The 15,832-nt window shown below is 50.2% G+C and overlaps 4 protein-coding genes across 4 annotated transcripts; 2 read left to right on the plus strand and 2 right to left on the minus strand.

Annotated features, from left to right (window-relative positions):
* Positions 1–1,327: 1,327 nt before the first annotated feature.
* Positions 1,328–2,904, minus strand: PFICI_06530 (uncharacterized protein; the record flags this gene model as incomplete). Its single annotated transcript, XM_007835111.1, has 4 exons — positions 1,328–1,775; positions 1,840–2,515; positions 2,575–2,710; positions 2,782–2,904. 4 exons carry the CDS (start codon positions 2,902–2,904, stop codon positions 1,328–1,330), a joined length of 1,383 nt encoding a protein of 460 aa, XP_007833302.1.
* A 1,641-nt stretch (positions 2,905–4,545) lies between these two features.
* Positions 4,546–6,349, plus strand: PFICI_06531 (uncharacterized protein; the record flags this gene model as incomplete). Its single annotated transcript, XM_007835112.1, has 3 exons — positions 4,546–4,790; positions 4,845–5,045; positions 5,104–6,349. The coding sequence occupies 3 exons, from the start codon at positions 4,546–4,548 to the stop codon at positions 6,347–6,349; spliced, it is 1,692 nt and encodes a 563-aa protein (XP_007833303.1).
* A 1,986-nt stretch (positions 6,350–8,335) lies between these two features.
* On the plus strand, positions 8,336–14,459 carry PFICI_06532 (uncharacterized protein; the record flags this gene model as incomplete). Its single annotated transcript, XM_007835113.1, has 9 exons — positions 8,336–8,890; positions 8,941–9,036; positions 9,107–9,277; positions 9,334–9,790; positions 9,846–10,178; positions 10,331–11,045; positions 11,099–11,497; positions 11,646–13,383; positions 13,494–14,459. The coding sequence occupies 9 exons, from the start codon at positions 8,336–8,338 to the stop codon at positions 14,457–14,459; spliced, it is 5,430 nt and encodes a 1,809-aa protein (XP_007833304.1).
* Positions 14,460–14,620: 161 nt separating this feature from the next.
* Positions 14,621–15,635, minus strand: PFICI_06533 (uncharacterized protein; the record flags this gene model as incomplete). Its single annotated transcript, XM_007835114.1, has 6 exons — positions 14,621–14,781; positions 14,855–14,932; positions 14,997–15,074; positions 15,133–15,192; positions 15,251–15,303; positions 15,385–15,635. The coding sequence occupies 6 exons, from the start codon at positions 15,633–15,635 to the stop codon at positions 14,621–14,623; spliced, it is 681 nt and encodes a 226-aa protein (XP_007833305.1).
* Between the last annotated feature and the right edge of the window lie 197 nt (positions 15,636–15,832).

Consider the following 15,832-nt stretch of genomic DNA (forward strand, 5'->3'; position numbering starts at 1 on the left):
CGAAAATAAAATGATCTGCGACATTTTAGCTGATCACGCACAAGCTTGACCCAGCAAGATAGAGTTTTGGCAGTCAAGCTGCGGAAATCCGGTTCCTCGGATGCGTTGCTTGCCAGCTTGCGTGACGATTTGCGCCTTATCTTTTCTAGAACCCCTAGCACAATTGAAAATGGATATATAGTATACATGATAACCACAAGCATCTTGTCCAATTTTTCAAGTCATGTCGTACTAGACAGTTGCACAGGTTCCACTCTATAGTCATGAACCTCGGCACCAGTTACCATCACGACTCACGAATGCTGGTATGCGGAATATAGTAAATTGTAGGCTGAAGTGGCTGGAGTCCTCCCGCCCGCCCGCCCGCACCAATTGGTGTACGTATTGTGTAGGGAACAAAATGGGCGGGGTCAAGACAGAGGCCGGAGGTTGAGCCTGGCCGCTCCCCGGGTGGGCCGGGCTGTCTAGAGCTGGACTGTCAGGTTTTGTCTTCCTTGATTGACATCAATGGAGCCATGCTACGTAACCCCGGTCAAACTACAACGTCGCCGGTCCTGGTCTTTGCCCCTGGAAGAAGAAAAACCCACAAGTGACAGGCGTGACAAGATGAGCAGAGTCGTTCCAGAACGGTCTTGAATCATGGTATGGGTAAAAAAAACCCAAACAATCACTTGCCTAGCTGAAGAAAATTGGTGGCACGCAGGAGGCTTGGGAGGAGATTGGAGTTCATTCAAGGCCGCCTTTGTGGCCACTATAGTCTTACTCCTAGGTATGCTGGGTGCATTCGTTGGACCTTGCGCGTAATATTTCTTTTTCTTTTCTTTTTCATCTCATGCCCACGCGGCACGCCTGTGCCTGTTACCAGGGGTTACTAAACATGGCAATCCGCTCGTCATGAAAGAGGCTGCAGCCGAGCTGGGAGGAGAGACTCCTTACCTTTTGGATGAATACATCCAGCATTGGTAGCCTTGCAGCAACTAGGAACAACCCCCTTTCAACCGATAGCGCATCAGGCGATTGGTGTTTTAGAGCGAGCAGCTAGAGGCATCTGGGACTAGGCGTAGGAGATCCAACCGATCGGTCCTCTGGCAAAGCGTTGATAACTATTTTTAAAGTTTTTACTTTGTTTGACTATTCCAGCTATGTGTAATGTGTAAATGATGGCAAATTAATGTAATTGGAGGCAAGCCACAGCAGGAAGAATGGTTCAAACATTGCACAGTAGATTGTGAGCATTGTGCATCCAAACTTTTTCTCTTCGAGCCATATTATAATGATCTATTGGTAAATTCAGCCGTACGTGGAAATTGGTATCTAGTAAAATAGGCTATATGGAGAATTCGCTCTTCGGGCTAGTTGGCCCATGAGTCTTGTGTCCCTTGTAATCCAATTCTTGCATCTTGACCAAGCTCTCCTCATCATTGTCGCCGTATTGGACAGTGTACGTCCTCTGCTGAATGATGCCCTTCTTTGCCGCCGTTCCTGGGTATTGTATATTTGACGGCATCTGGCCCCCGGTTCCAGCTCGACTGCGGCCCTTGGCATAATTGAGACTGCCCGTTTGTAGATAGTTTTTGCTTCTGTTTGAGCTGCCGCCCAGGGCAGGGAAGATGCGAACAAGAATCAATCTGAGGGACGGCATGCAGGCACAGATAATACCAACGTTAATCTCAATAACGGACCAGTCTGAAACGCCGACGAAATCCCAAGAGGCGTTGGACGAGTCGACGAATAACACAAGCGATTGGAGGCGCAGAATACTAACGACCGTGACACTGTAATCGCAATTTGTTAGTTTACCGATGTCGCGGTGGCTGAGGCTGTTTAGTGAGAACTTACAAGGTACCGACAATAAACATTAGAGCAACGCCAATCTTCTTCTTCCAGTGGAGGTGAAGTTTTCGCAACTGAGATAGGGGAATAGCCAGCATCCAGATATCTAGAGCAATACTGACAGCGGCATTGGCCCAGGCAATGCCACTGATGCTAAGGCATTTGCCAGAGTGTTCTCCATCCCACTTTGTCCAATAGTAACTGACAGGTTGGCACTGGAAGATGGTAAGGACGACGAAGAATATTCCAAAGCCGGTGTTGAATATCACGGTTCCCCAGAGTAGTCGTCGAACGCCCTTTTCAGGAAAGATCTTCAGGTAGAAGAACAGCAAAGACATCTTGAGCAGAGTAACTTGTAGAAAGTACAGCACTGCCATGATGTAGAAGTACATTCCAAAATCGGTAATTTGGGTTGGCGTCAGAGTCCAAATATCCCTTCCCAATCCACTCGGTATGACCAATAGGGCGTTGACAATCGTGCTGGGAATTCCCGACAGTAACGTGATGAGGATGAACCAGTCATCCATACTAGGCATCACCTGGGTCACGGCTACTCGATGGCCGAGTCGTAGCAGCACGGCGGCCGCGCTGATTACTCCGAAAGCCACCGTCAAGACATAGGACTGTTGGTGCTTATCCCTCACGGGGACCTGGCAAATGGTTTCCGTGACATTTTTCGTAACTGTCGCCTAGTCAGACACATAATAACGAGTAGGATCGGAGACTTGAACGGCATCGTACATAAAGCCTGTGCGACGGTACAACTCTCTGTAACACAAAGCGTAACGTTCGTCAGGAGCGGCGTGTTACTACAGACGCATGTTTGATTGGTGAGCGAGCAAGTCGAGTCCGCGATGCCCGCGCTCAAGCATTCGAGCTGTAGTATGGGAGAGTAAGAATTAGCCTTTTTGCGGGAGTGGCTGAACAAGCGACTGGCTCACGACTTACCGCACACTCCGGCAACGTGCCCAGTAGGGCAGCTGCGGCGGACAATGATGAACTTTGGGCCAGCACACTGGACGGCAGGGCCGCCAGCAGTAGCGCGAGGACGAGATGGATAAACGATCTCATCGTGATGCCTTTCTTGCGATGCCTCAAGCACAGCAGAGAGAAAAACCTCCGATAGTTTTAGTCGCAAAGCTGGTACGAGCGTCACGAAAGAGAGATCTGCAATCGTTCCTGGGTCATCGTCTCTATTTGGTCCACAGATCTGGGTGGGATTTGGGTCCCAGTCAACAACATCCCGAGGGTCCCAGTCGACATGTCAAAAAATTAAATCAGGGCAACAGCCAGCAGCCAAGAGTGGGTCTACTTGTTCCCCCGGAAATACTCCTGTTACTGTCTACTTGTCACTACTACATTGTATCGCCGCCATATCCTACTAGAGTCGAGAGGATTTGGCCTTTGTGTGTGTGAGAAGTGGCGTGGAGCTGAAACGAAAAGACTGGGCAGACTAGATTTTCGGCTCCACTGCGTTCCTCGAACCGTTAAGCGTCGACTATAGTCCGACCATTCTTGGCTGCTGGGGTTTCATTGGTGTCGTCCGATGTCTCATACAGAGTGGGTAACCTTATACGATGCATGTGAAGCGCTAGGGTTGAGTCGTTGATTGTTGCAGTGCAGTAAGGAGTAGGTCAATGCTGGCTCCCTTGTCTAGACTCACCAGTCTTGACTTTGCTCGGGAGTTGAACCGACGGCTAGGGGCCCGCGTTAGTCTGCCATGCTCCGACACTATCGACAATTCCCCGGCCTCCTGCTATCCAGAACCCTGGCTGCAACGCACGCTCAGACTCGGGAGATGTTCTTCGCCACGCTAGGATGACCTTGAGGGTGGAGATGTCAAACCTCAGAGTCGGAATCGGACCCGCCCGAATCGCAGCGAGGGTCCCGAGGTCCTGAGCGGACGAGAGATCCTTCGCGTGTCCTTAGCACATACATACCTAGGTGAGTGCGGTATAGTGCAGAATACAATACGGTGGTATTAGTTGGAATAATATGACCAATGTTGACTGACTATGCAGTGGCACAGCACAGAGTGGCACCGAGCAAAACATCGCGGCAAATTTCGCTTGCTGTTTACGGTCTAGACCCCCCAGGAAAACACCAGCCCTTCTGCCCTGTGCAATTCGCAAGCCCCCCGATAGTCCCGCACTATGGTATAGTCTAGCGAAGGCAAAACGCCCACTTCTCTATAGCATATTTTATGACAATATTATGCCAACCCTTGACATCTCGCTTACCACTGCTGCTGTTATATGCAACGCGACTCGGCCGAACCCTCTTGTGAGGATAGCGACACAACTAGCAGGGTCTTGAGTAACCTGTTCTGTCCACCTTGGCTACTCCCCCTCACGGTGCAATGACCGAGAATGTCAGTGGGCATTTCCGTGCCTCTCAACTCCCTTGTTACCTCATTTATCCCCTCCTCATGACCTGACTAGTGGCAACCAACGAGCTCCTCGGCTCACGATGATCCTCTGTGCTCTGGTAGGCAATAGACGTTGAATATATTCGCAGCATGCTGCACCCTCTAATCAATCTGATGCTGTGTCCAACCATCAGCTGCTCACGGTCTTCACTCTTTTGGCCTGATTAGCGGAATTGGTCGTCGCTCATTTACTCATTTCATCATTTCCCGCCGTGTGTACTTCATCATTGTGATTCCGCTTATAGCGAAAAGCCATTCCCGCTAGCTTCCGAAGCCTCCTCAACATGAGACCGTTTTCCATAGTTCTCGCGGCAGCCCCCGTCTTTGCAATGGGCGCCCACGCCAGTACCTGCTACGCCATGCCCGGCGACTCGTCCTGGCCGTCTGCTGCTACCTGGTCGCAGCTGAACGCCACCGTGGGCGGCCGCCTCATAGCGACGGTCCCCATAGGCTCGCCGTGCCACGATCCAAACTACGATGCCGTCGCTTGTGCGGCCCTGCAGGACGAGTGGACACTCCCCACACCACAGTACGTTGTGCCTTGCAGTTCGCTTATTTCCGTTCCCGCGTTAATCATCTGTAGTCTTAATTCCTCCTCCTCGGTCATGGAGCCTTATTTTGCTAATCAGAGCTGCGACCCCTTCACTGCCCAGGAGAAGCCCTGCTTGCTTGGTAATTATGTGCACTATGCCGTCAATGTCTCCAGCACCGCGGATGTGGTTGCCACGGTCAAGTTTGCAAAGAAGAACAACATTCGTCTCGTCATTCGCAACACTGGTCATGAGTGAGTCACTCCCACCAAGGACATGAATAAAACGTTTCATATTGACAGTTCGATGCAGCTTCCTTGGTCGCTCCACTGGCGCTGCCGCTTTGGCCGTCTGGACACACAACCTTGACTCCATCGAGGTGACTTCCTGGTCCGACTCCACCTACTCCGGTGCCGCCCTGAAGCTCGGAGCCGGTGTTCTGGGTTATAAAGCCTCCGAAGTTGCCCACGATAACGGCCTCGTTGTCGTCGGTGGCGAGTGCCCGACTGTGGGTATCGCCGGTGGCTTTACTCAGGGCGGTGGTCACTCTGCCCTGTCTACAGAATTCGGTCTTGCCGCTGATCAGACTCTCGAGTTTGAGGTTGTGACCGCCGCCGGGAGTGTCGTGACTGCTTCGTGGAAGAACAACACGGACCTCTACTGGGCCTTGTCCGGTGGCGGCCCCGGTACCTATGGTATCGTCACCTCCATGACCATCCGGGCTTTCCCCGAGGCCAATGTTGGAGGAGCCGCTCTCGCCATTGCTGCTGCATACACGACAACCGAAAACTTCAACGAAGCCGTTTCATTTTTCCATGCACTGCTACCCAACATGACTGACCTGGGTGCAAGTGTGGGCTACCTTGTCACCGATGAATACCTCCAGATCAACCCCGTGACCGTGTACAACTCCACCGGGGATTATGTCGAGGACACCGTTCTGGCACCACTCATTGCCAAGCTGGCGGAGCTCGGAATTCCCTCGTCCTCGAGCTTTACCACCCTGTCCTACTATGAGCACTATGCCACGTACATGGGTCCTCTCCCCGAGGGCCATCTGGCCGTGGAGTCCTATACGTTCGGCTCTCGTCTGATCCCTCGCAGCGTCATTGAGGACGACAAGGACAGCTTTGACGCCGTGGTGCAGAATCTGACCGCCAACGGTGTCATCCTGGGCGTATCGGCCGGCAGCTTCACCAACATCCAGGGAGCGACCAATGCGGCACACCCCGCGTGGCGATCGGCAGCCATGCAGATGCAGCTCATTACCCTCTGGAACAACTCGGCCGACGCTTGGGATGCCAACCTGGCCGGGCAGAAGCAAATGACCGACGAGTTTGTGCCGCAGATTCAAGCCATTACTCCCGACAGCGGTACTTACATCAACGAGGCCGACTTTAACCAGCCAAACTGGAAGGTCGACTTCTTTGGCGCCAACTACAACAAGCTGTTGGCCATCAAGAACAAGTGGGATCCCACTGGAGTATTTTACATTCTCAAGGGCGTGGGCAGTGACGCTTGGACTGTCGCCAAGGATGGAAGAATGTGTCGGGCTTGAAATGCTATATAAAGCGGAATTTTACGAATGATGATCCATAACATCCCAGATACATAGTACACAAATCAAGGTCATAATGATAATCTCTAGATGCTTCTGCTCGCAATATTTTGACTGGCTTTGTGTGAACTGCGTCTTGAATCAGCCTAATCGAGTAGTTGGTCCGGAGTCTATTCCTGGGCAAGCCAATACGTTTTGGTGCTTGGATTAAAGAAACAATCCCGAATTGGAACATGCTATTATTAAGCGGCCTATTCGGGCACAATCGCGGCGACAGTACTTTGGCATTCGGAGACTGATTTCTTTTCCATCAAAATTGGGTAAGCAACTCGTCGGCTCTCCACAATGACCGTATGATCCAGTTTGTTTCATGATCATCGGTGCATGCGCTCGGGAGTTGTGTGTGTACATGCACAGTACCGCTCAGACCCAAATTTGACGAAAACCAGTGGACAGTGCTGTCAACTAGAGCCGGGGAGCCCACTAAAGGAATCACTGTGCAGCAAAGTTTCAAAGCCAGATTGGGCGATGGCTAGGGTATCCTACTCACTAATGGTGCGGGGCACAGAAGGCTTGGAACTCCGGCCTCCAGCCCTCTTTAAGCTTTTTTGTTGCTGCACAACACCCAGTGATCACCATCTAGTTCCACTGTCACCTATCAGTCGTCGAGATGCACTCGAGATCCTAGCGTACGCACTACCTACACCCTTGCGGGCCGACTTGCCATGTGTTCATACCTGCCAAACACCGAAATGATCGGCACGCACGATTTGACCAAACAGAAGATAGAGCCTAATTGGGATGAAGCCGCTGGACTTTGTCCGACCACTACCCTACTGCCTACCGAATCCGCCTTGTTGCGAGCCTAGCTAACTGGTCTTTGTCTCTTTTGGGGTGAAGATCTACGGCTCGCAAGAGCTCTGTTCGCCGGCACTCGGTATGTTTATCTCAACCCTCAAGTGCTTCCATCAACACTTGCTCCGAGTACGAGTTTGAGGATCTGCCGTTTCAATGAATCGTGCAATCCGACAGGGAATGAATGGCCAAGAGCTCGACGATACGTAACAGCTCAGTCATTAGTCTATACAACTGCTGCATTTCAGCCTTCGGCGGGGTCTTTAGTTCGAGAGAAAATTCACCATAATGAGCACTGGGCTAACAGCGCTCTCTCCAGACTTTCAGATGCTCTCAGGTCACTTGTCTGGCTGCTGTCTCTTGAGTACGCTTGTTTGTAATGAACGAAGTTTGATACCATTGTTCGTTCCAATCAGGCTGTGAAATATAGCTGCTTCCATACGGATCCAAGCATTCCTGGCTGGTCCATTGTAGCCCGAGCATCCAGTCGCGTATCTTCGATTGGCTTTTGCATTTGAAGAGCACAAAGCGAATTGAGTTAAGTTTGAGCATACTCTCAACCGCGGTCATGACAACCTGGGGCTGTGAGGTCATCTTGACGATGGTGGCGATTGACATTGAACCGCCGTAACGCAATGTCTGAACCAACCTGCGAGATGTTCCTCAAGCAATTTCCTCCGGAAAGCTCGGCTTTCGTGGTCGAATAGAATGGACCAACTCGCCTGTGTCCGATGCCAGAAGAATTTGAGTTATGATGTAGCCCAAGTCTAATCATAATATTTACAACTTCACCATTGTCGTTACTAGTCAACAAGTAGCGTTCTTTCACAAGCCGTTGAGTTTTCACAAGGTTTCAAGCTGAAAACTAGGCCCGTCCACCATTATAGGCATTGAGACGGCATGTGAATGATTTTCTAACTGTGGTCTGGGGTAATCAAGAAGCTTGCAGTCGGCCACAAATACACATGGGACTGGGTTGCCGATACTGCCTCAAAGGATATTCTTGCGCGAATCTTGATCCAACTCTTCAAGGACAGCACCAGACAATTCTGGAGTGTACCTTGAAGATTTCTTCCAAAGGACACCTGCCTTGCCCTTTAGTCATCCGAGCTGGGCAACCATAATGACGCGATGTCAAGCAGAACTGATGACCAGGAAAGAGGTAGACCTGGCAAGCGCGAGCGGCTAGCCGTGTTCCTTGGGTTGCGATCACCAAGTCGTCAGCGGGAAGCCACGACGCCAGAATTCCACCCGGAGGAAGCGCACCCCTCCACTCACAAGGACGATACCTTACACAATACGCAAATTGAGATCCCCAAGCAAAGGGAAGATGGCAGGGTTGATGCATGGGATACAGCTTGGGAGTCTATCAGATCCGATGATCCTCGTCTAGTTGATCAGTACCAGAAGTACGTGTTTGCCCAAGGCGACCCGAGCTACCAAGACGGAGCCAAGTTTGATCAGATGTCGGGCAAGGACAAAAAGGACACCCTCTTGAGGATGAATAAATCAAAGGTGGCAGAAATACAAGCAAAGCTTGCAGACGGAAGCCTCGAGAGCCAAATCAAACACATTGTCGAAGGGGCCGTAACCATTTTGAACAAGGGAAGTGACCTTATATCCTTCATTGCCAGCCAGGAACCACACGCTGCACTGGCGTGGTCAGGGTGTAGTGCGATACTGGGAGTAAGTCTTCATCAAGTAATAATAATGTGGACAATTCTAACCTGCAAAAGCTGCTTCTCACGGCAAGGTCCGAACGAAACGCTGCACTCGAAGGGTTTGCCGATGTCGCTCGCATCCTGTGCCGCTACAGCGTCATAAGCGGATTTGTTCAATGATTCCCAAGATAACTCCTTGGCTGGATCTGATATTGTGCAACTGCATGGTCTACTTCACAAGTACCTTGTCAAGCTTTATGCTATGATCATAAAGTATCAAATACGGCTCGTACTACGATACGATCACATCGCGGCCCTCCGCTTCTTACGCGACGTAGTAAAAACAGATGACTGGGTATCACTCGTGAAGAGCATTCAAGAACTTGAGGAGTCAAATCTCAAAGATATCAACGTATGTTGTTGTATTCTCCTTAGCTAACAACTGAAACTCATGATCCGACCATTTAGGCGATTGGGCAGCATGTATTGCATCGCGTTCAGGGAGCTATACAACGTCAAGAGCGGCAAATCGCCGTGGGATTCGCAGAGATGGCGCAGAATCTTCAGGATATCCAAGCAGGCATAGAGAACATTCGGCTGGAGAACAGTGACCGTCACAATGCCGCCGAAGTCCAGAATATTCTGAATGCCTTCAATACCAAGATCGACTACGAACGCCAGAAAGATCGAAACAGCGCTTGTGTGCCTGGTACTGGAAATTGGGTTTTCCAGCATCCTGAGTTTGCAGCTTATCAAAGTGCTCAGGGGCCACAACTCCTGCTCATCACGGCCGAAGCAGGTGGTGGAAAGTCCACGACTATGAAAACGATGATTGATGATATGAAGGCATCAAATAATGCTGCCTTAGTTGCATACTTTTTCTTCAATGACAACGACCGGCTCCGCAGCTACAACGATGCCCTGAGTACGTTGATCTGCCAATTTCTTGTGCAAGAACGCGGGTTGGTTGAATATGCTAGAAGCGTATCAAAAGTGCGGAGAAGCAATCAGGGATCAATCAGGGGAAATGTGGCAGATAATTTTGTCGATTGCCCGCCAGGCAAAGCGCCCAGTCGTCTGCGTCTTGGACGCGGTTGACGAATGTGCACAATCGGACCAGAAGAAGCTTCTGACGGACCTGGCAGACGTCATTCATCGAAGAGCGGACCCGGAATCATCTTTAAGATTGATTGTATCAACTCGACCATATGAGGATGAAAACCATCCCTACACAGACCTAGTTCGTACGGGCAACGTCAGGCATATAACAGGAGAGAACTCGGAAGTTCAGTCTGATATCAACCAGGTCATTCGTAAGTTACCGAATCATTCTCAATCGCGACCCTCTTCAATTGTCTACTCTCTTCGATGCGGGAGCTGGGAACGAAGGAATGGCCAATGTAATCCAGAATTTTCTATATTCTTCTTCAGTGAGACACCGTTTCAGAAAGCTCACCAATGCTAGGAGTCAAAGCGCGAGAGTTATCTCAGAAAAGAGAGCTTGACCAGAGCATCGAAGACATGTTGGTAAGAAAGATATCAGCCCAAAATGCACATACGAGATCATTTCTGGCTGTTCAAATGGCATTCGAACTCTTGGACTCGCATCACGACATGCATAAAGGAGCTGGCGAGCGGAAAATCAGTAAGATCCTTGCTGACATTCCGAATCGACTGGGCGATCAATTCGACAAAATGCTACAGAGAAGTTCGGATCGAGAGCATGCCTGGAAACTGTTCTGTATCGTCCTTGCAGCACGCCGAACCATTGAGCTTTATGAGTTCAAGGTAATTTACTCTCTCACGGAGCCGAGAAGCAGTGGAATTGCTCAAGCGCAGTCGTACAAGGATCTTGAGTTGGTAGAGGATGACGAGGAGTTCAAGCAGCTTGTGCGATCTCGTTGCGGACTGTTCATCACATTTGTCCAAGATTCAGTACATTTGTTTCATCAGACTGCGCGGGAACATCTCATGGCGAGAGAAGAGGAACCGGTTGGGCAGACACCCTCTGCTTACCTTGCAAAGCCACCAAGCTGGGAAAATGGCAATGTCGATACAAAGCTACGCAACGAAAGTACATGGAAAGGATGTATTTCCAAGGCGGATGCCAATCTTGTTTGTTCTCTGCTTTGCTTCGACATCCTTACTTTTGATGTGTCTCGTGATTGGATGCTTGAAATGTGAGTCACTTCAGGGCTGTAAGACCTGGTTCAACTAATAAACGTTTTTTTAGGCTCAAGGACAGGAGGTTATTCACCTGGGCCACCCCTTCGGAATTCACAGATTTAGCAGAACGGCCAATGTTCCTGTACGCAGTTTTAAACTGGCATGAACACTTTGTCCTGGGTGGCGCAAAGGCTCTGGAGGCGCTTCAAGACCCTCATTATGCTACTATTCTGGATCTTAGCAGCATCACGTTTTGGGTATGGTTTGTTGCACTTCTGCATCATTGTCAGTGGGGAAATGCTCGAGAGCCTCCGTCCAGTGTTTGGTTGTGTGGTGTACCCTCCCGATTCCTCTATAAGTCTGCAGTATCAATGCTCACGAAGGGGTGTTTGGAGAAGGTGTTTCCCATGGATGAAAGTATACATGCGTTGTTCAAGGACGCCGTCACACCGTCTGATACAGACGTGTAAGTTCAACCTTTTACCTATTGCAGCTCTTTGAACAAGTTTAGTTCAAGTATCTTGCCATCTTTACACCATTCAATGTACTGTTCATGGTATCACTTTGGACTATTATTTCTTGGATTCTCATTATATTGCTAACACTCTGTGAAGGTCTTTCGCTGGTGGCCTTCAGTGGAGGGCGAAAGGTGCCTACGACCTTGTCGATGCTTTCTTCCTTGGATGCCAAGAGTATCACCTCTTGAGCTCTCATCAGGTTGTGCAGGCTATGGAAGCAGGCGACAATGAGCGCAAACGGGTTATGTCGGCACATATGTCTCCGACCGTTGCGACGCTGATCTGGACGTGTATTGCGCACAATGCACCAACAGCTCTGAACACGACATTGGATTCCGTCACAGACTTGGAGTGGCTTACTGATATACCTGAACATATTATATATCAAGCAGTAGAGGTGAATTATTTCGTGTCAATTTCTGGTCAGCCATTTGCATGGATCAAGCCATGGCAGGAACCGTGGCCACCGACATTCCCGATTTTATTGTCAGCGGGCACATCGCCCACTAGCGACAAGTTGTTCGGAGTACTCGGTGACTGGATGGAACGTTCTCCGCGCGCCAAAGACTATGCTCAGCAATTATGGGAAGCTGGGGGGTTCACGGATTCTTCTCTGTGCCGTCGACTCGTTCATAATGGGGCTTCCGTTCATTCCGAAATGTGGAGCGACGGCCGGAGCGCCTTACAGATTGCAGCCGCATTTTGGGCTCACGATGCCATAGCAGCCCTGCTGGACCTAGGCGCAGACCCAACTATCTGCTCTCGAAATGGCTTCAATGCGCTTCTATGGTTCCTGAAGCGGGAAGGACAATTCGCTAGGCCAGGATCGCGTGGGGTATTGGCATCGGGCGAGCGCACTGAGTGCAGTCGAAAATCTCGAATCGCTGCGTCAATCGAGGCTCTAATACAGCCATCGTCTACTCATACCTCTGCACTTCAGATATCGTTGAGAGATGGAGTAACGCCTCTTATGCTCGCTGTGAGAACCTCTGCAACAGCGACTAAAATACTCTTGGAAAAGGGCGCGGCGCCAGACACACAGGATCAAGATGGTCGCACTGCGCTGATGCACTATTTCTGTGACGGCCTCGCTGCTGCTAAATCAACTTCAGCCTTGAAATACCTTCTTGAAGCTGGAGCTGATAGTCGGATTTGCGATTTGTCGGGGCAGACAGTATTGGGACACTGGGCACGATCTGTCGCGAGGAAAGGCTTATTCGATGTGTCTTCTGGATCCAGTTCCTTCAACAGAGCCTTCCACGAATTGACGACAATCGGTGCACTGTCACAGAGACATATCTTGAAACAGGAACTCTCGACTTTGAACGTTCCTTTGGCGGTAGCAGCAAGGCTTGGTAATGCCCGACTCTGTTGGGCTCTGTTGGACGCAGGTGCAAACCCCGATAAGCACGGAATAGATGCACACTCTCCATTGGGTCAACAGGGGTCCGGCAGCAACAAGACTGACGACTTAGCGGACTTGGCATGGAACCCACTGTTGGTGGCATTATACTTCAAGGCGTACACGACCGCTGCAATTCTCCTCCAGTATAAAGCCAATGTCGCATTTCAAGTTCCAGACCGGAAGAGGACAAGATATAATAAGTACCATGTCAAAATGGCGGGTTGCACGGCGCTCCATGTAGCAGTCACCGACACCGACGATAATTTTGAGCTTCTAGAGTTGGATAGGAGACGGCTCTGTACCGAAACATTCGGTTGCATATTCAAAAGTGCAGCTTTGCCGGACAATTTCATCCCCAACAAGTCGACTGAGGGAGACCTGAACGAGGAGTCGATTGAAAAACCCACTAAGCATGAAGTAGTTTCAGAAGTGAGTACCCTTAAAAATACATCATCCCCTCCGGTCATCTTTCTTTTCTTCATCCAATCTTTCGATTCGATATAATCTGGTGGCGTGAACGTTAAGCTGACCAAACGAAGTCAGAATTTGACCTTGTTTTCTGCAAGTTACCAGTTGACCAATTGGCAAGAATGGGAGACGATGTGGAATCATTTGACAAACTTTTTGATTCCAAACTCGAAGCGCTGAATCCTTTCGATTCACCTCTCATGACTGACATCAATAAATGTCAGTCACGGGACGATCTTTGTTCTACTTTGGTGGAGTACATGCTCCAGAATGGCTCAGATGTCAACGCAGTTACCAGGGGAGGCATGACCCCTTTGATGGCCTGCGTGGCTCAGGGGAACATTAGACTTGCTAAGCTCCTGCTCAAGTATGATGCCGACCCCAATGTCTCGCCCCTTGGAGGCTGCCTTCCCTTGGTATTAGCGGCTCAAGAAGGATGTCAAGAGCTTGTGAAGGCGCTCCTCGAGGCTGGTGCAGATCCGAACGCCCAGCTCAAGGTTCCCCCGCCGGATGTTTGTGATTGTGCCGCTTTGAACGAATGGTATCCGAGGAGAGGTGCGTATTGCATTGCACCCCTCACCGCTTTGGCAGTGGCCGCAAACCAGGGACATTGCCGTGTGGCCGAAACTTTACTTGACCACGGCGCGGACGCGAACCTGGCTATCTTACATCATGTGCATATCACAGTCCCTTTGACACGCGATGGACTTCGGAGAAACAAACCTCGCATGCTCTTCGATTCTGCAGATTTTGAATCGGGCCCAACGCCGGTGAGAAGGAAAGGGTATATCAGCGTCGGGACAGCGCTGACATGGGCCAACGGAAAGGCCAGGGATCTACTCTTACAGCGCGGCGCTGACCCTTCTCGGCAAGAAGCGATAAGAGAGTGCGGATGCCCATCACTCGAGAAGGGCACAGAAAAGGATTCATTCGAATTGGACTATGAGTCCGGCACTGAGTATGCGACGAGTGAAGGCAGCGGGGACTCTGGCGTAGAGCTGCCATGGCGGCGCCCACATCGTCAAGAGTCAGAGTGAAAGCAGCACGGCATCAAAAGCAGCATCGCAAGCTTGATATCCTTCTGCAAACTGGATAACAAAGAATCCTAAAACAAATTGTCCAACAAGTATTGTCGGATTGCCTTTAACATTCTCTCGGCTGCTCTCAGGGCTCTTGTATAGCATACAATCGTTGACGTCTAGTTATTAAAAGTATAGGCCTGAATATCAATGGTTTCCACAACCCATGTCTTCCCGCCATCCGTAGTAGAGACGGCAGAGGTCGTTGCCTCGTTCAAGGACAGAGTATTGATAAACGATGTGTCGGCTGCATCGAGTACAATGGTTGTATCAAGATATTCTAATACAACGCAAGAAGTCAGTTGGAAAGGCTCCTTAACGCGGGCGACAATTGACTCATGCGACAGACTTACGGTGAGCATCCGCGCTGCCTTGGCATGCGTCGTCCTGACACTCCACAGCAGTGCCAAAACCTGCGGCCTCACCTGAGGCTAATATGTGTACATCTCATGTCAGCGCCATGTGGGCCTTGGAATGAGAAAGGAGTAGGCTTACATGTCGAAATGCTCGACACTACAACACCGTTGATCGAGACAGTCTGATCGTATTTTTCCGTCGAGTCATTGTACTTGTCTGCATTCTTTTTGTCAGTCTTCGTTTTGACTGCTCGTAAGAGGTATGGGTTTAGTACAATGAATGACCAAGGCGGTTCCGGCGTTCTCGCCGAGCTTGTCACCCTCTTCCTGCTCGCCTGTTTCCACCATGTCAGTGTTGACTTTGATCATCAGTGATGACCAGACTTTGCTTACTTTCTAGAACACTGGCGAAGACACACCACTGGCCGGTACTGCCACCGCATTCACTACGAAAAATGATTAGCACGAGTCTGCGGGTGCTTCTCTGGAATTGGAAAATGATATGGATGTCGATGAGGTACACTCACGCGTTTGGGTCCTTGGTTGCGACGGCTATAGCCTGAATGAGGTCGCCGTCGCTGGTTGACATGCCGGGCCACAGTGCCAGTCTGTCCACAGCGGGACTAGGCACAGCCGGCAGCACGAGGGTCGTGTTTGCCTCTCGGATCCAAGAGCTCGTAGGGCCCATGGAAAAGTAGGGTCCGAATCCATATGTTGTGGCTTGAACTTTGACAGCCTCGAGGATGGCCAATAAGGCAAGTGCTGTGAGGGATTTCATTTCGGTGGAATGCAGTTTGTTTAGAGATTCGAAAATAGCAACAAATGTACCAACATAACAAAGAGTAGTCTATATCTCGAAGAAGTCCTTGAAGTTCTGGTTTGTGGGAGAACGATCCGTTCACTAACGGCGAACTGGCGTTGCCTTTCTATAGTTATAACCTCTCGATTGGAGTTCATTGGTGTACTCAGGGACGA

This window comes from Pestalotiopsis fici (assembly GCF_000516985.1).
Source record: "Pestalotiopsis fici W106-1 unplaced genomic scaffold PFICI_Scf_4, whole genome shotgun sequence".
Taxonomy (NCBI): domain Eukaryota; kingdom Fungi; phylum Ascomycota; class Sordariomycetes; order Amphisphaeriales; family Sporocadaceae; genus Pestalotiopsis; species Pestalotiopsis fici.